The following is a 24,914-nucleotide window of genomic DNA, read 5'->3' as shown; positions in this document are numbered from 1 at the left end:
AGCAGTATGTATCCACATTTAATTCCTCATCTTGCAAAGTTATCTCTCAAGAAGATGTATAAAATGTAGACATATTCAAATGAACAACAGTGGAGAGGTTTAAAAATCTCCTGACTCACTTTAAAGACAATTTTAAAAGATGAACTTCAGGATGAAGGAAAGTCTTTGATCAAAGGTAGAAGGTCTGAAATACAATAAAGAACAGTAAACACATGTTAAATACATGGATATATCTAAACATAGAAATAATGATTTCCAAAGTAGGAGACAAAAACAGAATGAAAACAGAAAAAAGAAACTTGATTTAAAAGAAGGGAAGAAAATGAAAGTAGAAAATCTGTATAAATAGAAAGCACAAAAGAAGACTGCAGAAATAAATATAAATTATTATCAGTCAAACTGGATAAATAAAAACATAAAGTTCTGATTACAAACTGAATTTTTAAAAAGCTGGATTTAAAGTACACAGTTTTCTTTCCGAGAGACATATCTTAAATAGAGGACCAAAACAGGCTTAATCTAAAGTATGGAAAATGATATCCCAGGCAATTGCTATCCTTGCAACTATATTATTGTCAGATAAACAGATTTTAAGGCAAACACTCTTATTAGGTCTTAAGATCACTACATAATGATAGAAGGGTCAGTTTTTCAGGATGTCATAGCTTCCATGTACTCAATAATACAGCCTTAAATTATATAAGACCAAAAAATGACAGAAGCATAAAGAGAAAGAAACAAATTCATCATCATACTGGGAAAGGTATTTCCCCCATCTCTCACTAATTGATAGACAAACAGAAACAAAAATCAGCAACATTTTTATTATATGGATTCTTTTCAAAGCCCATGTGGACTTCTTACAGTCAATAAACAATAAATTCTGCAAATAAGTAGATCAAAAGAGATCAAAAGATTATCTTAGAAGCCGAGGAACACTAGGGTAAAGAAAAACGTAGAACAGGACAAGGAGGATCAAGAGCCTTAGTGCAGGAATGAGATACTGGGAGAGCTGGGCAAATGGCAATATTAAATCTAGTTGTCAGGATAGACATCGTTGAAATAGTAACTTTTGAGCAAAGACTTGATCGAATTGAAGAGGTTCCAGAGAGAAGGCCCTGCCAGAGTAAAGCATAAGGCAGGAGCATACTGTGTATGTTCGAATGGACTGATGACGGGGGGAAGGAAAGGATGGGAGGGGAGGCTGCAGGCAGCAGAACACAAAGAGCCTTGTATGTCGTTGTAAGGACCTGGTGTTTGCTCTAAGTAGAAATGAGGTCCTCAGAATGCTGGGCTCAGTGCAGTGACACGATCACAAGACATGGTTTTAAAAGACTCCCTGGCTGCTGAATTGATAATAGGAAGACAAGGGTTGTAGGACAGAGGCCGGGAATGTATGCTCTAACATTCCTTTAATGGATAATTACTTAACCACAGAAGAGGTCTTTAGAAGATAAGTAGAAGGAGACAAAGAAAAGCAAGCCCTTCTGGCCATGTAGAGGGAAGGAACTGAGAACCTAATGCCAGGTGATGAGTTATAAACTGAAATTGCTTACGCCCCATGGGATGTGATCCTTTCTTGTGGCCCCATACATTTTTAGAAAAAAGCCAAAAGATTTTTTTAATGCTCCTAGAATTAGCACACGATTATGTGATGCCCATCTGAGTAGTTCAGACTGTTCGGGTACCCAGTCTCAAACAGAAACTTAATTGGGTTGTTTCCAGAAACTATCTTCCTAAATATATGAGTCATCTTGACTCTTCTTTCCTTACTAAAAGACACAGCATGTTACATTTTTCTCATCTTGGTGTAAGATACTAAGTGACTGAAAGTATTTGTGGTTTAAAAACCATTTGTGGTTTAAAAACGATTCTGATTATGAAGTTTTCTTTTTTCTTATCAAGGATGATAGCCACCAAACAGGACTCACTTGATTAATCATAACAGTTCATTTATCTAAAGAAAATGCTGAATATCTCCTGTGTCTCTGTGACATAAATGACATTTTGGGGGAATTTACTGGGGGGAACAGTCTAGTGCCTGAGAGCCATTGGCCTGTGGGCTGTAACTACAGCTGAGAGGCTCCTCAGGGACAGGATGCAGAAGGAGATTAGGCTGAACTCCAGGGAAGAACTTGACCTTCGCATCCCTGGATTATAAAGATTACGATGTCACTTATATTGTACATTAGAGTATATGCACATTTGGAAAATAATACTTCTTTATATTTGCCAACTATCCCCATTTCCCTTTGAGAAAAGAAGGTATGCTTTTCTTATGAAATGATTACAGTCCTCCCACACACATTTTTTTTTTCTGCTTCTAAACAATTACTACATATGGTAGTAGTCCCTTTTCTGAGACTTGAGAAGGCTCCAAGAGAAAGTGGCATCATCTAGAAATGAGCAGAGTAGTTCCTTCATTCAGGTAACTGTGCTTAGATGCAAAGACCAGCAGGAATCAAAAAATCTGGATACAAGTCTGGCTTTGCTTCTGAGCTTAGTCAAGCAAGTCTGAATTTCTTCACCTATAAAATACTAAGCCCACAAGCTCTTTGTGAGGAATGAATAATATATATGAAGAGGTTGTATAACCATGGATCCCATTAGACCTGTACAGGGCATATATTTATTTCCACCACCACTCTCTCATTCATTCAGTCATTTAAAAATGAATATTTAATTTCTACTATGTTTAATGAATTGTGCTAGGTCCTCAGAAATGATACAACATCTGCCCTCGAGGATTTTTAGTGGAAGCTGGGTGACAAAATGCATGTGTAGGACCGTGTCATAGGATAGAGACGTGCAGGCTAGTTGGGGAGGTAGGTGAAATCATGGACGACTTTCCAGGGGAGAGATGATATATATTTTGGTGGCATTAGTCTTCTCATGTCAGAAATGTTTTCTGAAATTCATGAGACTCAAATTTTGACACAGGTGTTTTCCTCTGCCTTTAAAGTCAAAGTATGTGGGGGGAAAGAAAGAGCGAATGGAGAAAAGGAATCAAACTGGGCTTATAAGTATGTATTAAACTGCATTCATTTCTAGATGACAGATAATTATATTGTATTTCTGTATTTTATCTTATTCAAAATACAAATTTTTAAAGAAATAGTTTACATATGCTCTTAAATTTAAAAGATGATGAATAGTTCAGGTATAGTTTTTGGTAATATTATTATAACCTGAGTGGTAATGTTACCCCCCAAAAAGGAAAAGACCCCAGTCCTCGTCTTACCCGAAAGACAAGATTACAGACAGGAGATGGAGTGCGCTGTGTAGTGCAGGATATTGAAGGATTTATCTAGGAAAAGGAAAGTACGCCTCCAAGAGCGGGAGGCGGGCTGATCCAAGGGAGGAAGAGCAGTGGTCCTTGTTTCTCTTACACCCTCCCTTAGAGATGGTCTTTGATTGATTGACGGCTCTTGCCCCTGGAAAACCCAGTCATGTTTGTTTTCTTTGCGCATGTCCTTACCCATGGTGTACACAGAATAACCCACTGGGGCAGCAGGCACTAAACTGCAATGCTAATTGTATCACAGTGAGCACTGGGTTCTGTCCAGTCAAGTCCTTCTCACTACCGAGCAGTCGTGGCTGTCGGGTTCTAACCGGTTTCTTGCTGGCACTCATTCAGAAGAAGTAAAAGTCCTTTATGCTGGAGGCGGGCATAATGCCATCTTCAGGACCATCCTCCCCCTCCTCCACCTATCTGCCTGGTGCCTCCACTTATCTAACTACCTAACAGTAATAATCTTATTAAAAGCACCTAGCATTTTTTTCTGTATTTTTAGTATCAATTTTATCTTTGCATAAGTATGTTGATTCAATATTAAGACCTTTTCAAGAATTCTCATCATTCTTTAATTCATATATTTATTCTACATTGTCAGCTCTGTTTTTGCTCTTAAGAGTAAAATAAACATCTTTTGGATATTTTGGATTTATTGATTTGTTTCTTATTATGCCTTCTTTACATTTTTTTCATCTTGTGAATGTCATTCATTTTCGTAGGCAAATGTTTCATTAATTCATCCACTTAATTTATGTTGCTCTTAAAGGATTTACTTTCTGAGTAAGTCTGAGTTTAGTGAATTTAATTGTGTGTGTGTGTGTGTGTGTGTGTGTGTGTGTGTGTGTGTGTGTGTGTGATTTTGGCAATGAGCATATTCCTAAATCTTGCATTTAACTCAATTATTTATGTAAGGAGCTTCACTAAGGGACCAATCAAATTTGTTACTAAAATACTTTTATAAAGATAACAGACTTCTGATACAATATTACTTTGTGTGTGGGTAAAAAACATTTTTTAATAGAAGGAAAATAAGCCAATTTAAAGTTAGAATTTTGTGAATAGTGTGCTTCTTGAATTTATGAAAGTTGACTTTTTTCCTCATTGCTACACATGCTCTTCTCATTAATTTCATAGATTTTTTCATGAAACAATTGTTTGCTACAGGCTCTGCAGAGTGTATTATATATGATTCACATTACGGTTCTCATTTGCTGCTTAGGAAAGGTAGAACCTACATTTTAAAGAAGTCCATACTGATACCCATCTATTTTGAATTCTATCTCTTTGAAAAGAGGTGAAAACAATAAAACTGAGGTATTTGTCATCCCCTAAATGTGTGACATGGAAATGTAAAAACAAGTTTCTCCTCTGAAACTTCTGGTGATCTTTGTGTGTTTGGTAAATCAACCCTGGCCTTAAAAATCAGGCATCTGGCTCTTCTCTGACTGGACAGTGCTTTATCTGTCTTTCTGTTCTGTTCGGCATTTCACTTTCTTTCTAAGCAATTTACGTGTAGTTAAGACGTGATTTTTTTTCACAATAATCTTGCTGTTTAATTTCACTCAGTTTGTCCTTATTAAATATCAACTCAACATATTTGAGTGAGATAACTGAGTATTGATTATTTTTGCACTTCTCATTTGCAGGCCACTTCGATCTTTTTATGAACCCTTGAGACTTTTTAATGGCTATCGTATGCTTAATATGCATGTATAGTTCTAGTTTGGTTCCAGTTTGGTTTCGGGTTTGGGCTGAATTCAAACTCAGCTCTCCATTTGAAAAAAAAAAAACAAAAACACAGTATCTCAGTGATAAAAGCAAGAACACTTTCTACTGCTTCTTCCACTCTTTCCTTGTTTTTCTTCAATTCAAAGCCAAAGAAGGATTCTGAAGCTCTGGGGTGGGGGTGGGTGTGTCGCTTGACTTTATATCTTTGTGAGGATGATGGTCACAGCATGCTGCCCCCTTATTCTTCTCCCTCTCAGGCAGAACAGACTACTAATCGTTATTTCCAAAAATAATATAGCAGTCTTATTCTTCCTTTTTCCGTATGCAAGCTTAAGCACCCTTTAATTTTTTAAATTCTTATTGTTTTCATTTATTTTAATTTGCCATGGATTATTTCTCTTTAGTTTTTAGACCTACAGAAGCATAAGTCAAAGTGACAATAACTGATAAGTATTCCAATTTTAAGATTTATTAAATGTCTAAGACTCAATAAGAAAACTACTTTATGAGACAGTAGACACTAGAATAAAGAAAAGACTGACAATGTTTTCTATGCATAGTGGCATTATGAAATGAAAGACTGCAGTTTGGGAGTTGAAGGACCAGAGTTCCTCCCATTGGCACCCCCGTGTTACGTGCATATGTCACTTAATTGCTCAGCCTTCCAGTTCTCTCACCTATAAATAGTGATGTACTGATTCCCGCTTCAGAATTGTCCAAAAAATGAAATAAATTTTGCGAAAGCATTTTGACAACTGTAGTGTGCTATGCCAAAGCCCTCAAATAGTTTAGAATCTATATAAGTAAAGGGCACAAACATTGAAATGAAGAATAATATTAGCTGGAAAGTCACTGGTTACTCTTCCAAACATTGAAGAGATATAATACAGAAGGTTTAGCAGGCAAGCACTGAGTATTTTTGAAGTGGTAGGATTTGTTTCTGAGTGGATTTGGAAGTTAAAAATAGGTCTTCAAGGGTGAATAAAAATTGAAATGGAAAAGAAGAATCTTCCAAATGTTTCTGCCAGGAAAGAGAAGGCTTCTTTCATCTATTCAACAGGTCATTTGTTAAATCTTTATGGAGTGTTTACCATAGTCTAGGCACTGTGCTAAGGGACACCATGAAAGATGGAGTAGATATGGAAAGAAAAAGATGTTTGACTTTTGTCACATGGTAGACATTTTAATCTTTGGACTCTGACCAATTGAAAGGTAGCACCTTCTTTACTATAGAACTAGAAGGGTGAATTTTCAGATTGCAGTCAATATTGTATCGCTTTGTACTTTAACAGAAATGCTCCTTATACATTCAGTGTTGAATTTGAAGGCAACAAGTGCTACTGTATGTTACTATATATCTTACTAAGCTTTCTACTCACATGGATTGTCATTCTAAATATAAAGGATTGTGTTTATTTATAGGAATATAGCTTATTGTGTCCAGTTCGGCTTATAATCAAGTTAAACACTCAATGAAATGCCTGTGTGATGTTTTGAAAAATATCTGCAAGTTTAGATTATTAAACTAAAGATAATTATAAAAGCATAACTGAAAATTTTCTTTCCTAGAAACTAATAAGTCAAGGACATTTACCCTTTGTAATTTATTTTTTATCTATTTAACTCAGTTTTAAAAATTCCCTAAGGAATCTTAGTGAGCCTGCAGAGCACAAAGCAAAGGAGTTTGCAAATACTCAGTTCATCGCTTGTGCACTGAACTTCATTTAGAGGCTTATCTAAATTGTCTATTTATCAAATAGACCCATTAAGCACCACATATTTCCAATCTGAGTTGTGCTCACAAAGCAGCAAATATAGTAAGAAGCTCAGTGAGAGGAGAATAAATAGCCTTCATATTTTTGGTATTTTGTAAGCAAAACAAATTAAATTTGCCTTTTAATCGACTTTTTGATGTCATGTTAGAAATCTCTTTTCCTTAATCATAATCCCCCATAATCTACTTTTGGGGGCACTGGGAATTCCCCTGGTTTTGCTGGAGAAAGTCCCCACAGGGTGCATCACTCTGAGAGCAGCTCCCTGATGTTTTATCTCCTCTTCTCCTCCCTGTTTCGTCTCCTAGGTCCTGCAGCAAAGGGAACCTAGAGTGGTTTACCTGCTCTCTGATGTCTGGTCATGCTTGGTTGGCACCTGGTGCAGGGTCGGGTGGTGAGAGGCTGTTGTCGAGTGCAAGGTGATGGCCTACTAGGGAGAGGTTAGAGGTGCCAGCGAACCACTGAAGGGAAGCACATGGACAGTGGCCTCAGTATTTGGGAGGCCACTCCCTAGCCCAACAACCTGGATCACACAGAGTGATCCTAGGATCATATATATTTCCCTTATGGCAAGATTAGGAGAGATAGATTCATTCATTCATTCAAGCAACAAGTAGTTCATGAATGCCAAACGTTGTTCTAAATTCTTCCAATAGAGTGGAGAATAAAAATGCCATCGTCTCTGCCTTCGTGGAGCTTACAGTTTTCAGGAGAAAGACAAACATCAAACAGAAATTCCAGAAGGCTAATATGCAATTGCAATTTGTGATAAGTGCTATGATAGAAAATTCTAGGCTGCAGACTGGAACCATATTTGGGGATCTAATTAGGTTAAAGGGTCAAAGAAAACTCTTTTAAAAAGTGATATTATAGTGAAGAATGATTAAGGGTGATTAAGATAGAGTAGAAGTAGGATCATTTGAGGCAAAGGAAGCAGCATGTGAGATGGCTGTAAAATAGGAAGAGGCTTCAAGTGTAATTCAAGGCACTCAGATGTGCAAGGAGGAGAGCATCTTACTTGAAAACCACAGTTGCATGAAAAGTGTGTTTTTTTTGCAAGGGAGCTCCTAGGAGATTATTGTGAGCCAGCTCTACAGCGAGCAGTGAAGTTGTTCATTTGTCTCCAAAAGATCCTGACACAGAACACGTTTCCAAAACTTTACTCCACTGCTCATGTTGACTTTAATTTAGAGGTCTTCAGTGGAGAATTGAATTTTCACCAGTCATGTGCTAAATACACAGGGGTTTCTAGATGCTGTGCTGTCTAATACAGTAGTCATATGTTGCTACTAAAATTTAAATTTCAATAAATTAAAATTCAATCCAGTTTTAAAAATGACAAATTCATTTCCTTAGTCACACTAGCAATATTTCAAGGGCTCAATTACTGTGTCGGACAGCACAGATATTGTGCATTTACATCACTGAAGAAATTTCTATCACTCCGTCTATGTAGTAGTTAACAGCATGGGCTCTGCAATCAAATCTGGATTTAAATTCTGATTTTTTGCACTTACTCACTGTGTGATCCTAAGCAATTTATTTAACATCTCTGATCCTCAGATTAGGCACGGACAAATTAATGCCATAATGTATGTATAAAGAACTTAATCTAGCACCTGGCACATAATAGGTATTTTAGAAATACCCATACCTAATCCCTCTATTTTCCTAATCCAGCTCAATTGTCCTCCAATGGCTCAGTCATTCTCCTTCTTCTGCTTTCATTCTGTGTAAATTCATTTCAAGCGTATATTCATCCATGCTACCGTCTCTTTATTTACTAGCTGTACCCCTAATCCAATCTACAATTCTAGATCAATCCAAATATGTTCCCTGACCCAACTGAGTCTGCCAAACCTTGTTAGGGAAAATCATTTCACTATTGAAAGTATCTGTATTGTAAATGGTCAGCTGCCAGGTTCGTCTGGTTGACCTCCAGACAACTTGGCAAGTCTTGGACTGTGTCACTCTGGCTACGCTTTTCATTTTTGATAGTACTTATCCTAACTGTGGTCTCCTCACCAGGCCTTCACTTCGCCTCTGTACCAGCAGGTGACTTTATCTCCTGGAATGAATTCACTAAACTTCCTTTTTCTACTTCTTCATGTGTGTATAATTTTGTTTACAGGGGTTCCCAAATTCCAGTACTGAGACCAGTGTAAGGCTATGTTAGAAGCACTTGATCAGTGTTAAAAAGTATATATATCTGGACCTGACCTCAGCCTATTGAATGAAAATCATTATTACTAGGAATGGGAGAATCTATATTTGCTTAAAGGTCCCCAGATGATTTTGTGACCTAAGTTTGGGAGACACCACCAAGGGAGTTGTAGACACTGTTGCTCATACCGTCTGATTGTTTATTCATACTGTTTGCTATTAATTGGGCTGCCCCTGTTTCTTCCCAGCAGTTGACATATAGGTTCCACTCTTCAGAGCTCTTCAGTGAGTTGTTAGAGCATCTGTCTTGCCTGTGGTCATCACATTTAATCTCTCCTTGCTGGAAATGTTAACATACTCCTGCTGGTGGCATGCCAAGCTTGAGAGTAGCTAGAATGGCTGCTGTGCTGTGTCCTGGCTGTGCTCCAAGACTTCATTATTGGTCATTTTGTCTGACCATTTAGTGCAAACTGTAGATCGTAGATGACCCTGGTGGAAGAGTTGAAGCAGCCAGAAGCGTAATTTCAAGAAGATGGAAGTCTTACAGTTATGTAATAGTTTGGATACGAACATTGCTCTGTAAAATTTTAATTTGATTCAGAGTGTATTTTCCACTAGATATAACAATTAGTATTCCAAAGAACAAAAGGAATTTTAATACTGTTTTAACTTTTTCTTTCATCTACTAGTGTGTTGTATATGTGGTTTATAGTGAATTTCCTTGGCCCCAAGCTATCTTTTTGGTGGTTCTCAAAAACTTAAAATATCACTGATAGAAACAAATACTTTAATGAATAAATAATCAAAAATCAACATGTAATTAGCAGATCAACATTTTTACAGATGTAGTATTGTATTTATATATTTACTAAACATATTATTAATATTCATATTTAATATATACTTGTGTATAAATTGTATATATTACATGTAAATATTAATAGTATGTTTAATAAGAATTCCATCAAAATTAAATATGCACAATGGTAGAATCTCAAGTATTCCGTCTCCTACTGAAATTATCTGTAAATAATCATAGACTTGTGGAAATGATGGATTAGGAAACAACTGAAAAAAAAGATAAAAAATCAGAGAAGCTTGATTAAGTCTCAGTTGAGCCTCTCACCTCCTGTCTGGCCATGATCGGGTCACTGAACATTTCTGAGCCTTAGCTTTCTCATCTTCAAAATGTCCTTTCAGAAGGTTGTAGTAAGGAATGTTGTAAGGCTACTAGTAAGGTTGTTGTAAGGATTAAATGGAATAAATGATAAATGGTACTATATTATAAGATATACTTATTGTTCTTGTTAAGGTTAAAGGGTATTATATAATTTTGAGATATTTTTTAAATTCACTAAGAGAAAATTATTTAGCACTTTACTTGATTCATCAGGATAACAACTCACTTTTATCCATTTTAGTGTCCTTGGAAGATAACATTATAGTAATCCCTTAAATTTTACTGAGTCAAATGAAGTATATTTTATTAAGTTCTCCTATTTTGAAAATTGGCAACTCATGTGCATGGACATTTTGTGTTTTTCTAATAACTACAACATTTGTTTAGACAGAATTTTTTTTCTCAATAGTGTCATCTGTTCGTCTTCTTTATTAGACAAAAGCTTAGTTTTCATATTTTTTCTGGCATACTGGACATTTAAAACTTTAGTATATGATTTTATTTTTATTTGGGGTAATTTTGCTTATAATAACTACCTTTGCTGAGCTCTTGCATTGTGACAGACACAATACAAAGCCTACATGTACAGAATTAACATATTTAATCCTCACAACAATGATGTGAGATAGAGAATGTTGTCCGCATATACTGATGAGAAAATTAAGGTATAAAATAGGTAAGTATCTTTAAAATCATCCTTTAAAGAGACAGAATGGGAGTTGAGTCCAGGCAGCCAGATTCCAGAATCTAGGCTCATCACATTTGAACCATGCTGCATTGCTAACATTACATGATCTTTTGCATCTCTGCTTGTGAACATTCTGAGAATGAAACCTTTGGCCCCATGATTCTTGGGGTGTGACCTAGGGAATCTTTGATGCCAATGGCACCCATGTAAGTGAAGCTCTCTTGGAGCCTTGGCAGTACTTTCTAACTTGTAATTCAGTTTTTCTGACAATCCCTCAAACATATTTACATGGAAATAAACTAGACCACTTTTGTTTTCACATATTTGATAGTCAGATATATAAAAGTTAATAGCCTATCCAAAAGACTGGTTTACATAGATTTCCAGCCAGGGTAAGTTGTTAGTCCTTATCAGTATAATCATGATGGCTAAAACTGGTGTTCAAAATAACATCACAATTTTAGGTAGATATTGGCATTTGCAGGGTATGTTGTATTTTACTATCTTGAGCTTGTAAACACTAGTGATTAATTATAAGTTCACTTAAATTGTTATTATATCATCATGGAAATTCATGCACTTGCTGAAACATGTAATCAAAATTGTGCATTCAATTAATTCAAGAGTCACAAACTGAACATTTTATATAATTTACATAGCTAATCCTCATAGTGAAACTGCAGGGCAGTCCTGGAAGCTTAATTTTTTCCCCATATATGGTATTAAAGCAGATTATGTCTTAAACTCTTCAGGTTTTCACTTGATTTCCTGTCATCGTATTATCATAACCTCGAGAGAAATAACTCTTTCTTACTTGAAATAAGCTTCAAGTGAAAGTAAGTTTCAAGTTATCACACATTAAGGAATATTTTCTTGTACTTTATATACACAGACATGGACATATGAGTGCACACACACACACACACAAACACACACACAGCTCACACAAACACATAAAGCTGTCCCTACCTATGAATGGATTGATTTCAGGAAGTATATTTATGTTTTTAAGAACCAGGGGTAGCTTCTCATAGGAATAGTGTTGTGTTACTATTCCAGTACAAAAGGTTATTTGTCTCATATTTCACACCATTTTACATATTGCTTTTATTGGATTATCCTTCCCCAGTTTCCTTCCTAGACATTAGAAACACAACCCTCTGTACCACTAACCCGAGGAGACCTTCCACCACCATAACCCATAACGACAATACTGTTTTCAGTGTATGTTATCAGCCAGCACAATTATTAAAACCAGTGGTATCCCATTGGAATAATTATTTAGATGTTAAGAAGCTATGTTTATATTTTCAAAATGATAAATGTCGTTGTTTTGTTCTGAATTTTCAAATCCTGAACACACAATAGCTGTTTAATACTTTCAAAATAAACAGAGTGTGCATTGTTGGTGCAAAATTCTTGGGTTTTCTAAAACCAGAAAATACTGACCATAGAGTTTATGCTTTAAATATGCCAACCCAATTTGCATTTGGCCCACTTATCATTATTTTCTGGTTATCATCCTTGGAATAATAACTGAGAAGTATACTTTATATTGACCACATTTTCCTTTAAAAAATGATGCAAATAAATTTATTCCCAAAGCAGAAATAGACTCATAGACATAGAAAACAAACTGTGGTTACCAAAAGGGGAAAAGGGTGGGGGGGGGGATAAATTAGGAGTTTGGGATTAACATATACACATTACTATATATAAAATAGATAAGCAACAAGAACCTATTGTATAGCAAGGGAACTATATTCAATATCTTATAATAACCTATAATGGAAAAGAATCTGAAAAAAGTATATATATATATATGTGTGTGTATGAATCTTTTTTCAGATCCATATGTATATATATGTATAACTGAATCAATTTGCTGTACACCTGAAACTAACACTACATTGTAAATCAACTATACTTGAATTTAAAAAACCCACACATATTAACTATATTTTCCGGAAGCCACAATTTTTAGAATTAGAAAACCCCTCCCAATTAATTATTCACACAGAAGGAAAGCTACAGTTCAAATCCTGAAAACTAATATTCAGAATGTTGGTGAAAGATGTTTTTTTCTTTCTAAAAGATAACCTGATTTTTAATAAATTTGTTTGCTTTACATGTGATCATTCTTTAGTCAATAGGTCTCTAACTTAGTCAGCTGCTGTAACAAAATACCACAGACTGTCTAAACAGTAGGCATTCATTTCTCACAGTTCTGGAGGCTGGGAAGTCTAAGATCAAGGCACCAGCAGATTCAGTTTCTAGTGAGAGACCTCTTCCTGGTTTGTAGATGACCACTTTCTCACTGTGTACTCACATAGCAGAGAGAGAGTGAGCCCTGGTCTCTCTTCCTCATCTTATAAAAACACTAATCTCATCATGTGAGCCCCAACCTCATGACCTCAACTAAACCAAGTTACCTCCCAAGGGTTCCACATCCAAACACATTACTTTGGGGGCTAGGGTTTCAACCTATGAATTAGAAAGTAGGAGGGAGGTGGGAACACAAATATTCAATCCATAACTGCCTCCAATTGAAGAACATGCATATGAGTTTCACTCACATGTGTTTTATATTTTTAAAATTGAAATGCCTTGGAAAAGTCAAGCATTCTCCAATTGACCACAGACCCTGCCACTCCCTACTGTCTTACTCCTTGCTAGATATTCTTAATGGTGTGGTCTACCAAGCCTCTGTAGGTACTTGAGTTGTTGACTCTTGATTTATACTCTTTAACTTGTCAAAATTTATCAAGATTTTGGTATTAAAATCCTCTTTTAATTCCCTCCTGTAGGATGGAGAACCTAATAAGGGGAAGGAATCCCCCGCAATATCAGAGAAGTCCCTGCAAAGAAGTTCGTGCAGCACTTCGGAAGAGGCCTGAGGAGGAGTGTAAGTATGTTTAATAGGATTAACTATGTTGTAGATAGACTTTGGTGAGTAGTATGGAAAAACTAAAGGGTTAATCTTTAACTGATAAGTCAAATAATAGAGGTACTAAAATACTTGTTGAATCTAACTGAGTCTATTTTAAAAAACGTATTATCACATGGTACCTGGATTCAGGCATTAAGAATATTGTTTTCTTAAGTATTTCTCTTGTATTTCAAGATGTTCTACTGATAATTTGGTTCCATATTCAAATGAGATTGGAAAAGTCTACACAATTTACTGTATCTTTCTTAAATATCTGTATCATGAATGTTAATCTTTCTGAAGAGTCTTGAAGTTAAAAAAGAAACAACTTTTAAAATGTGTTTAAAATAAACATTTTCCAATTTCATTTGACTACAGAACTCTTTCAACCTCTTTTTAAAATTGAGAACTCTTTGAAAACCACTGCATTAGACTAAAGATAAATGTCTAGTGGAACTATAAACCCATTGATCAAAGTGAAGTATTTGATTTAATCAAATTTAGGAAAAAAAATTTGAAAGATGGAAGTCATGTATTCCATTATAAAGCCATTTTAATCCATTTTTAAATTATTAAAATATTGCAGTATATAATTGTAGATATTTTATCCAAATATTTCTAGTCTGTAGCATTGTTGGAGATATTTGACATAATACTTGAACTGTAAGTTTATAGGATGACCTGTAATACTAGCTTTCCTAATGGCATTTACATGCAATTATTTTCAGGGAACTGAATCACAATCCATTATGACAAAAATTTATCTGAATTATGTCTTTTTACAGGAACTTTCATTTTATAAGGATAGAGCTAATGCAGTGGGTTCACTGGCCTGTACAGTTTAGTAGACTTTCAAGGTTATATTGGCATTTGAAATTAGTTTGAAGTACACCATTCTGGGTAAAGACCAAATATATTAAATCTGGGCACACTCGGGGCAAGTAGAGTGTTTTTGTTTTGTTCTGTTTTATTGCAAAATCAATAGATAATCTGATTTGGTTGGCATCTATGTCATTCAAGATAATGTTAGTTTTCTTTTAGTTGGTATATTTATAGCTTCTAACATTATAAACAATATCCTATTAAATCTAAAATTTGAAAATGAAGATACAGTTCATGGGCATGTTAAAACAAACACTGTTTACAAGAACAGACTCTTGCATAAAACAATTGCTTTTTTATTGAGTCCACAGGAAAGCTTTGGGGTTTCTCCTCGTGCTGGTTTAACACAGTCTGCTTAATCTCTGGTATAGTTCTGCAGATTTTATTTAGAAACTCAGAAGGGATTTTTGTGTATAAAACTATGATTGATTCTCACAGAGTTGCTATTTCACATATACAAAGTGATTTTTCAGGCCTCTTGTAATGAGTTGATCTAGGCCAGAGGTTGGCCAACTATGGTCCATTTACCAACTCCATCCTGAAACCTATTTCCGTAAATAAAATTTTATTAAAACATAGCCATCTCCTATTTATTTAGATAATATATGACTGATTGCCACAGAAAAGGAAAAGTTGAGTAGTTGTGGCAGAGATTCTGTGGCCCGCAAAGCCAAAAGCATTTACCTAATTCTTTGCAGAAAAAAGATTTGGGCCAGTGTTTTTCAAAATGTGGTCTCCAGTCCAGCAGCACAAGCAGCAGCATTTGGGAACTTACTAGAAATGCAAATTTCAGGGGCTGCCATGCACATCTACTGAATGCAAACCTCTGATCCAGTAATCTGTGTGTTTTGAAGAAGCCCTGCAGGAGATTCTGATTCAAACTCAAGTCTGAAAGCCGCTAGCTTAAGTCAAACGTCTTGCTACAGATGATATTAAATCATCATGGATACAAAAGACTGATAATAATGGATATATTTCAGAGTTAGGTCTTACTGCTGTTTAATGTAAAGTGCATAAGGTAACTGTTGCTTCTGTTATAACAAGCAAGTCCTCACCAGTTGGGTTGTGGCAGTCAGGACAATTTTTGAAATATCACTACAGGAGCTCAGCAGGATTGGCTGTGTTATTGAACATGGAAAGACATAATGAGAAATGAGAAATGTATAAAGTGTTTTTCTCTGCCAGAGAGGTCTTCGTTATCCCTTGTTAGTTTAATGAGCAGTTCTTTTGTCCTGTACAGACCAGTATTAATTCTCTAAGAGAGAAGCTTCTTTTCTAAAATGGGAGCAAAATATCATAGTAGTTATTTAAGACATTAACTTTAGAGTCACACATAAGGGTTTATTCTCTAATGTGACACTTAAAATGACCAGTGCAGGACTCTGGGTATTATTTTTTTTAATCAAGGACTCAGTTTACTTATTTGAAAAATGAGAATAATGAAAGACCTTACCTTGAGGAGACAGCAAGTTTTCTTTCTTCTCTCTCTCTTCCTTTTCACTTGGCTTAGGACTGTGGTCCTTCTTATTTCAAACTAACCATCTGAGGATAACAAAGCATGTTTTGATCATAGGAGCAAAAAACTCCAGAAATCATAATCACTATTTTTAGAAATAAACATACATAGCAAGGAACAGCTTGTAAACAAACGACATGAAGCTGGAATTCTTGCAGCGATGTTAGATAGTAATTTGTGTTAGATAGTAATTTGTCTCACACAATTAGTTACACACAAGTACTTTCCCTATGATTCTACAGATTCAATATGGGATCTAGACCAAAAGTTAATGGTCAGCTCCTGTGGAAATCTGCCACTTTAGAAAAATCACCACAGAAAGCCCAATGATAGTGGCTTCCCTTTACTGAGAATTGAAAGAATAGTGGGACTTGACTGAGACTATAGGATCATCCAGCTACAAGGAGAGCCCTCTTTTATTCGGAGATACTGCAAACAGGAAGGTTTTGCTAAATAATATAATTCACACTACTTCCTCCTATAATCTTTTCTACTCTTTTACAAATTTTTCACCATTAATACCAACATCGGGTCACCAGACATAGCTCTTACCAATTATTTCATGTGAGTTATATCTAGCTATGCTGCATCTAGCACAGCCAAGCAAACTTTTAGTAAAAGCTGATTCTTGTAGAAGACAGACTTTGAAACATGCTCAAGCTACTTCCCATTAAATAATAAAAATAAAACCTTTGCCTTCAAAACCAAAGCACCATTCAGCTACAGCCCTATATTCTCGTTCTATTCTCAGGCAAACCTCTCTAAGGAGTCATCTATACTTACTCCATTTCCTTACCCACAACTCACTCCTCCAAATCAGTGCAGTCTGGCTCTCAGTCTAATCACTCTGCTGAAACAGCTTTCATTCAGACCACCAATAATCTCTTTATGATGCTAGATTAGTTTTCTATTGCTATGTAATAAATTGCCACACACTTACTGACTTAAAACAGTTTATCTCAGTTTCTGTGGGTCAAGAGTCCGGGTGGATCCTGGTACCCCTCAAAAAACAAAACAAAACAAAACAAAATAAAACAAAACCCCCAAAACAAAAACAAACAAGAATGGAATGCAGGTAGAGATTAGCCAGGTTCTCTGCCTTATGGTCTCACCAGGCTGACAGTCTCATCTTAAACTCAATTAAGGAAGAACTCACTTCCAAGCTTACTTAGGCTGTTGGCAGAATTTGTTTTCTTACGGTTCTGTTACCAAGAGTCCTACTTTTTGCTGACTTCCAGCTGAGGGCCACCTTTAAGTTCTAGAGATCTGTAACATTTTTGCTGCATCTACATATGGCTGCTTATGTCACTATTATACTAAAAAACTTATTAACAAATAAAAATCAAACTAAAAAATTTTTAAGTAACCCACAGGAAAGCAAGAAAAAAGAAATAAAGAAATAGAGAAATGAGAAACCAAGGGGACAAACAAAAACCAAATAATAAAATGGCAGACATAAGCCTTAATAGATCAATAATTACATTAAATGTAAATACCTCAATTAAAAGGAAAAGCTTGTCAAATTTGTTAAAAAAGCAAAACAAATTGCTGACTATAAAATGCCTTTTAAATGTAAAGATACAAAAAGGCTATTATAAAAGAATAGAAAAAATATTAAATGAAAGCTTGAGTGACTATCAGTAAAAAGTTCAGAGTAAAACATTATAAAGAAGATAGTTTCTTAATGATAAAAGTATCAGTTCAGAAGGATATAACAATCCTCAATGTTTATGACTTCAGTTTATTTTTTACAAATTTATATTTTTTTAAACTTTGTTTCAATAGCTTTGCTATGGTCAGTCTTTTCTTTTTTGTTACTCAGTCCAACTTAGTTTTCAATAGGTAAGTAATTCTTGGTAGCATAGTTGTGATTGTGGCCTGTTTAAAAGAAAAAAAAATACACAGTTGTTTTCATATAGAGAAGTAGCTGCAACGTTGTTATTTTTTCTCAAACAATACCGTATAAACTAAAATTCCACGAAGCCTATCTGTTAAGTTTCTGCATAAGAAAAATTTATTGAAGAGTTTTTTTCTTTATTTTACCTTCTTGTAAAATTTAAACTCCTAATTAAATGCCACTTGCAACATTCCTTAGAATTTTTATCTCTTAAGCTATTGAGCTTAAACATTAAGCCCTTAGACAATTAGAGGGTAATTTATTAGGGCAGGTTCTGTCAGATATCAACTGCTATTCTGTTATGGATTCTTCTGATATCATTGAGAGCAGAGAAGAAGAGCAGTGTAGATTTAACTCCAAGACCACTGTAAACCAAAAGTGATGATACTTCATTTCTTGTTTTACCTGTTATCCCAAATAATGCCCTACATGATTAGCAAGGCTTCTGCAGTATGATTAAATTACATTCATTTATTCAACAAATATCTACTGTGTGAGCACCTACCATGTGTGTCTCTCCCTATTCTAAGTATCTGTGATACATAGTGAGAAAAAAATTAAAAACCAAAAAGGGCAAAATCTTCCATTTTTAACAGAGTTATGCTCTAGTTGGGGAAAGCAGACATTAAACAAAATAAGTTATTATTCATTAGAAAGTGATTCATACTGTGGAAAAATTGAGCAAAGTTATGGGGGATTTAGGAGCAGAGACAGATTTGAAGGTGATTTCTTTTTTTCTTCCTTTTCCAGTATAGTTTATTACAAGATAGTGAATGTAGTTCCCTGTGCTATACAGTAAGATCTTGTTTATCTATTTTATGTATATTGGTTTGTATCTGCTAATCACAAACTCCTAATTTATCCCTCCCCTACATTTCCACTTTGGTAACTAACTATAAGTTTGTTTTCTATGTCTGTGAGTCTGTTTCTGTTTTGTAAATAAGTTCATTTGTATCATTTTTTTAGATTCCACATATAAGTGATATCATATGATATTTGCCTTTCTGTATCTGATTTACTTCACTTAATATGATAATCTCTAGATCCATCCATGTTGCTGCAAATGGCATTATTTCATTCTTTTTTATGGCTGAGTAATATTCCACTGTGTATGTATATATACATACACAATGAAACATACATACACCTCATATATATATATATATATATATATATATATATATATATATATATATGTATAGATATAAAGATAGATAGATATATCATCTTATTTATCCATTCATCTCTTGATGGACATTTAGGTTGCTCTCTTTTTGATTTCAAGTTTTTGTCTTTTTCGGATAGATGCCTGGGAGTGGGATTGCTGCATCATGTGGTAGTTCTATTTTTAGTTTTTTAAGGAATGTCCATACTGTTTTCCATAATGGCTGCACCAATTTACATTTGGAGGGAAATTTCAAGTAAGGAAAATAGGCATTTTACAAAAGATGACATATGAACAGGAGGCTGAGGAGTTAGCCACACTAGTTTACAAATTGTAAACTCCATGACTTCTGCATTTAAAATCAACTGGGAGAACGTTCCCATCCAGAGGTTAATTTTGACATGATGCATATATGACATGTGGGGGAATAGTCACCAATACATACTATCTTCTTTCTCAGAAGAAACTGTTAAGACATGTTTGCCTTTTTGCAAAGTTTAGAAACTTGCAAAGATGAATACCCAAGTTCAGCTTGTTTGCAGTGCCTTTTCTTCCCATGCAATATTTTGAAATGTTTAATGAGTGCCAGTGATGAGCTGAATGTGAGTCTGCCTAATGGCATGATTTCTACAAAGCCTGGTGAGCAAGTGTCTTTGGTCCTGGAACCCTAGTGTCCTTTGCCATGTGCTTACTATGGAGTTGCTTAGGCCTATGGAACTACTGCCATTCTTACCTTTTCACCTGGAGAATTAACCTCAGCGTGTTCCTGGCCTAAAGCACCTGTTATTACTTCAGAAATGGGTGCCTCTAGGGACCTAATGAGCATAAGTGTCTGCCCTTTCAAGACACTTGTGACAACATGGACTGTCCCGGCAGGCCTTGAGTAGAATTTCATTCTGCTATACCTTTTTCACAGAGGTGAAATAGGCCCATGGTGTTTCATCTCCCTTGATTATTCTACTGATTTAGGGTAATGTTGCCAGATTCAATACAAGAGACCTGGTTAAATTTGAACTCAGGTAAGCAACAAGTAATTTTTTAGTGAAAGTGCATCTCATACAATACTTAGGGCACTTTTAAAATTAAAATTTTCATTCCTTATCTGAAACTCAAATTGGGAGTTTATATTTGAATTCTACAGCAAAACAGAAACAAAGTGTGTGTGTGTGTGTGTGTGTGTGTGTGTGTGTATGCTTCAAGTAATTTTTATTTGTTTCCTACCTTCTACCCTTAAATTTGTCCAGATTTTCTGAATGCTTTGATACAGTGTCCACATTCTTCAAGTTGTAGTTCTCAATTGCTGTCACTCTGGACTCTTTATCTATAGCTTTGAAAGGCCACATCCTCAGTAGTTTCCCAGACCTCGCCATCTCTTGGGGACACACTCCAGGTTGCTCTCCAAAATTCTGTCTCTCTGCTCTGGTTAGATTTCTTTAGGCTCCAGTCACGATCGTTTGACTTGGTGCAGCTGAAAACATCTCTCACTTTTCTACTTTCTTCGTTAAGATTTGTCAGAGCGGGGTCTATCCATTTCCTTTTTAATATTTGTTTCTCTCAGCCTGCAGTTTCCCACTTTCTATTTCATATCTGTCTAATGTATCCTATAAAATCTCGATATTTCTCTTAAGGAAAGCTCTCTTTTCCTCCAATGTAATTAGCCGGTTTTCCTTTATTTAGTTTTTATTTTTCTGCTGCTTCTGTTCTGATAATAAAATAGAAGCATGCCTGTTTTCATATCATTCTGATTCCTTCTGGATATCCTAACAAACTCAATTCTTGAAGACCAAATGCTCCAAACACAGACTTTATTGTTTCTTTTTGTAGCCTTTATGTATACAGTCATTTCAATGACTGGCTTGTTACCTTTCTCAATTCCACCTAGAATAGGGCAGATTCTCTTCATTGTAAGGGCTCTCTGTTACTTTTCATCTGTTTATTAGTCAAATGCACTACTCTTCTGTGGGTGCGTCCACAATAAATTCTCTAGTTTATAAGGCCATGGACAGTGTTCCTGTGAGTATCTTGCCCAAAGCTCAAGGTCAAATTGCAGTAGCTTAAACACTGTGGCCAATGTCCAGTAAGGTCAGCAAGGCCAGTACATTGTTGATAAAACAGTGCTGTCTGCACAGATCAACCTCTTGCTTGGGGCTAAAACCTCTGTGAAGTACAGTAAACGCCCAATCAGACCTTGCATGGCCTCCTTGCTAAAGCTGAAAGCCCACTGCCACATGCCCTGGTCCTATCAAAAACTTCCCCAGGTGCTGTTTATATCACCAGCATTTACTTTTTGTCTATGTTATGTTTATTACTGATAAAACTGACTTTGGAGTTTGTGACCCAAGTGCATGGCTACCATGATCGTCCTACAAATTAGCCAGGTAGCTTCATTCCATGGGGCCAAATGCTGTACACCTGGAAACCTACAGGGTGAAACCAGATGTCCCAGGCAGGCTCCAGAAGGAAGGGGTACGTCTGAGTGCAGCGTCCGCTCTTAGTTCTTTTTCAGAAACTACCCATCACGTAACTCCTTCTATATCCATGGAAAAGAGAAAATGGGGCAAGAGCCCAGGAAGTCTAAGGAAAATGCCTCCTCATGGAACCGTGAGACATGAGCAATGTGTCTGTCCCCTCCTATACCACTCACAACCACGGACCAGCTCTGGAGGAAGTTCTTGTGGGTTCTGTCTGCCATGAAATGACTGTTCATCAGTGTCTAGAACTCCTGTTCCAGCATGGAAGGCCAAGAGCACTTCCTTACCCCTGGTTGGGAAGGGTACTCACACCATGGCAATAACTGCTCCAAAGAAATCCTTCACACATTTTCCTTTTCTTTCAATACTCTGATCCCTTTTAAATAATTGATCTGGCTGGGGGGTCCAAAAGCTGCAGAACCTGAACTTAGCTTGCACATAACAGATAGGAGTAGTTCAGAAGACAGATCCTGGAGCCAAGCTGCCTGCATTTGAGTGACACTTTACTACCTACTAGCTGTGTGACACAGGCACATTGCTTAATCTCTCTGTGCCCCAATTTAGTCATTGAAAACAATGGGGATGATTAAATTTGTTAATATATGTAAAGCTCTAAGAATAATTTCTGGCACTATATAATTATTTGCTGTTATTATTACTTTGCAAATTCTGCATACATTGGTCTGACTTTGGAATATCACCTCTATAGTATCTTGCTGCCTCTACTGAAGTCTGTATTTGAACATCCTGCTATACTTGTGAATACATCTATCAAAAACCCACATTCACCTTCATGCCCTTTCCTTACAGCATTGGATAGGAAACCAGAGTAAACCAGTGAGGCTGTGCGATAGTTCCACCTCTGGTGAGGCTGGTTTCACTACTTCATAGAATAACAACCCCTGAAAAAAATTATCCAGGAGCTTGGAGACACATCCAACCTCCTCGCTCAAGTCAAGGGGGAAGAGAAGAACAAAACAGAAAAAAGGGACAAGGACCTAGAATATTCTAGGGAACTCAGCAGTAGGAGTTCATGGCCATTCTCTCTAAAAAGCTGTCATTAATGCGATTCATTCAGGTCCAAAGATTCAACATAACCATCTCTGCATTCTAAGTTTTATTTCTCAGCATAGAGAGAATTTGATCAGCCCAGTTTGAGTCAATTCTCTATGCTCAAGTCCAGAATCAGACTGCGTCTTGTATTAAGGCTATTTCCAGAAAGAAGGAATCCTTGTTGGCTTGACAACTTCCCTGGGGGTGTCCGCTGTTATTTGGAGCTCATGACCTTTCTGTGCCCCATTGTGGCTACCTCTCTTTTGTTGGCCTCCAGCATCTTTGACTTCTGGCCTGCTGCAGCCCAAGCTGCAGAACCACAGTGATTTGCATTAGGCTTAAGTTATTTTTTTAAATTGTACTAGATAAAACTGTACTTGTGGCTTTAAAATAATGAGTGATACAGACCAAGCCTCAGGAAACTTTCCCTCTAAATTGTCAAATGAGATGTTACATACGAAGAAACTAAGTATATTAAAAGAACAGTAACATGCCAGTTAGAAAATCAATCTTTCAAGCTTATTTGAATAGAGTTAGCATAAAATACCCCCCGCCCCCAAGCAGTAACACTATTAATGGAATGCTGTGTTTTGAATTTTGCTTCACTGGAGTCAGCCCTGTAGAGACAAACACTGTGCCTCTGTTCCATATCATTACCAACACTGTGCCCAGTGCCTGGCACATGGAGATGTTTGGTAAAAACTTGCTCAGTGAATGAATAAATTAGTGAATAGCAAAAGATATCTTCCTTTAAAAAATCCATACACTTTAATTTTTGCTGTTTGCTCATATTAAATGAAAAGTCATTAAATTGATAGCATAGTAAAGTCACTAGTGTATTTATGAATTCCTGTTCCTCAGAATTTATAGGTGGACCCAATATCAACTGTCCAGGAGGGGGACATTTCCCCCTTAACCCTTCTTGAGTTCTTCTGGCTAGACTAATAAGAAGATCGACACAAGTCAGATTAACAGGAGAAAAAGAAATAAATTTTAATTTATGAGCACAGAGGTGTCACAGAAGTAGGACCTAAGAAGTAGCCAAAGCAGGCAGCTTTTATACTTTTTAGACAAAGGAACAATGTATTTGTGAGGAATTGACAGGACAAAGAAACTTTAGGTTTTGGATGCTCAATTAGTGAAGAATCTAAGCTTGGGGTAGTAAATTAAAGAGGTAACAAGGGTTGTTTATACAGACTTCTCTGTCCCTGAATCCCTGTCTCTGGTGATAAGGGTATCCTTCAACTTCCAGAGGCAGGAAGTGCACCTTTCACATGGGGGGAGGTTTATTTTCTGCTTTCAGGGATACAGGGAGGAGACTCAAAGTGTACCTCTAGCACTGGCCATTTCTTAAGTAACTTTAATTCAAAATAATACGCCACTGAGGCATATTTGGAATGTATTCTAGCTTCCTGGGAAGATTCCCTGGTTTTATTCATTTAAAAAAAAAACTAAACTATTTAATTGGAGCATACTATCTTAGGAAGAGTTGGCTTAATTTATTTTCAAATTAGTACACAGAGGATATTTATATCAAAGATTTTTCAGTGGTTATCTCCAATAGTGTATGGGCCAAAGGGAAGATTTACATATTGTAATTGTTGGTGTGTCCATGTGGTATAAAGACAAGGTCTTTGCATCAATACTTTCTAAATTCTGTTGTTCATTTACATGTTTTATAACAGCTATCCGAAAACCAGGTATTGTGTTGTTTTATTTTGTGTTGAACATCCTGTCATCAAGACCAAAGCTAAATATTTCCTTTTTAATTTTAAAGGCAAGAAAATTTGTGACTTTTTGTGTTATTTGGCCCGCACACCTGAAGAGTGAATAATGTCGCCTATCTGCTCACTGGTCTTCACGCACCATGTTTAATCAAGAACGTATTTTCGCTTGTAGCTTTAGACACGTCACATGGCTATCAGTTTACTGTCAGGCAAGACAGAGCACATCGTAAAGTGCATCAGTTCCGACTGCTCCCTTTAGAAGTGAAGCACCAGAGATGACAGTAAACATGACAGCTTTTGTCATCAGCAACATTTTTGCTGGCATCCTGTTATTAATAATACTTTGGCTAGACAGTATTACCAGGAATAATCCACGATGGAACAACCATTCCTGCATCACTGACCACAAAATAATTTCTAAGCTTTTTCCAGGGATTTTGTTTTGTTT

At 36.1% G+C, this 24,914-nt stretch overlaps 1 protein-coding gene across 7 annotated transcripts in view; it reads left to right on the top strand.

Annotated features, from left to right (window-relative positions):
• Positions 1 to 24,914, top strand: part of LRRC7 (leucine rich repeat containing 7) — a 430,080-nt gene that overhangs the window by 84,940 nt on the left and 320,226 nt on the right. For all 7 annotated transcript variants that reach the window (XM_064493462.1, XM_064493461.1, XM_064493460.1 and 4 more), the window contains exon 2: positions 13,634 to 13,731. In XM_064493462.1, coding sequence (XP_064349532.1) covers positions 13,634 to 13,731 — 98 coding nt within the window. The remainder of the gene's footprint in view (positions 1 to 13,633; positions 13,732 to 24,914) is intronic.

Source organism: Camelus dromedarius, chromosome 14 (assembly GCF_036321535.1).
Source record: "Camelus dromedarius isolate mCamDro1 chromosome 14, mCamDro1.pat, whole genome shotgun sequence".
Classification (NCBI taxonomy): Eukaryota; Metazoa; Chordata; class Mammalia; order Artiodactyla; family Camelidae; genus Camelus; species Camelus dromedarius.
Note: the sequence above shows the minus strand (reverse complement) of the source record. Positions and strands in the feature narration are given on the sequence as shown.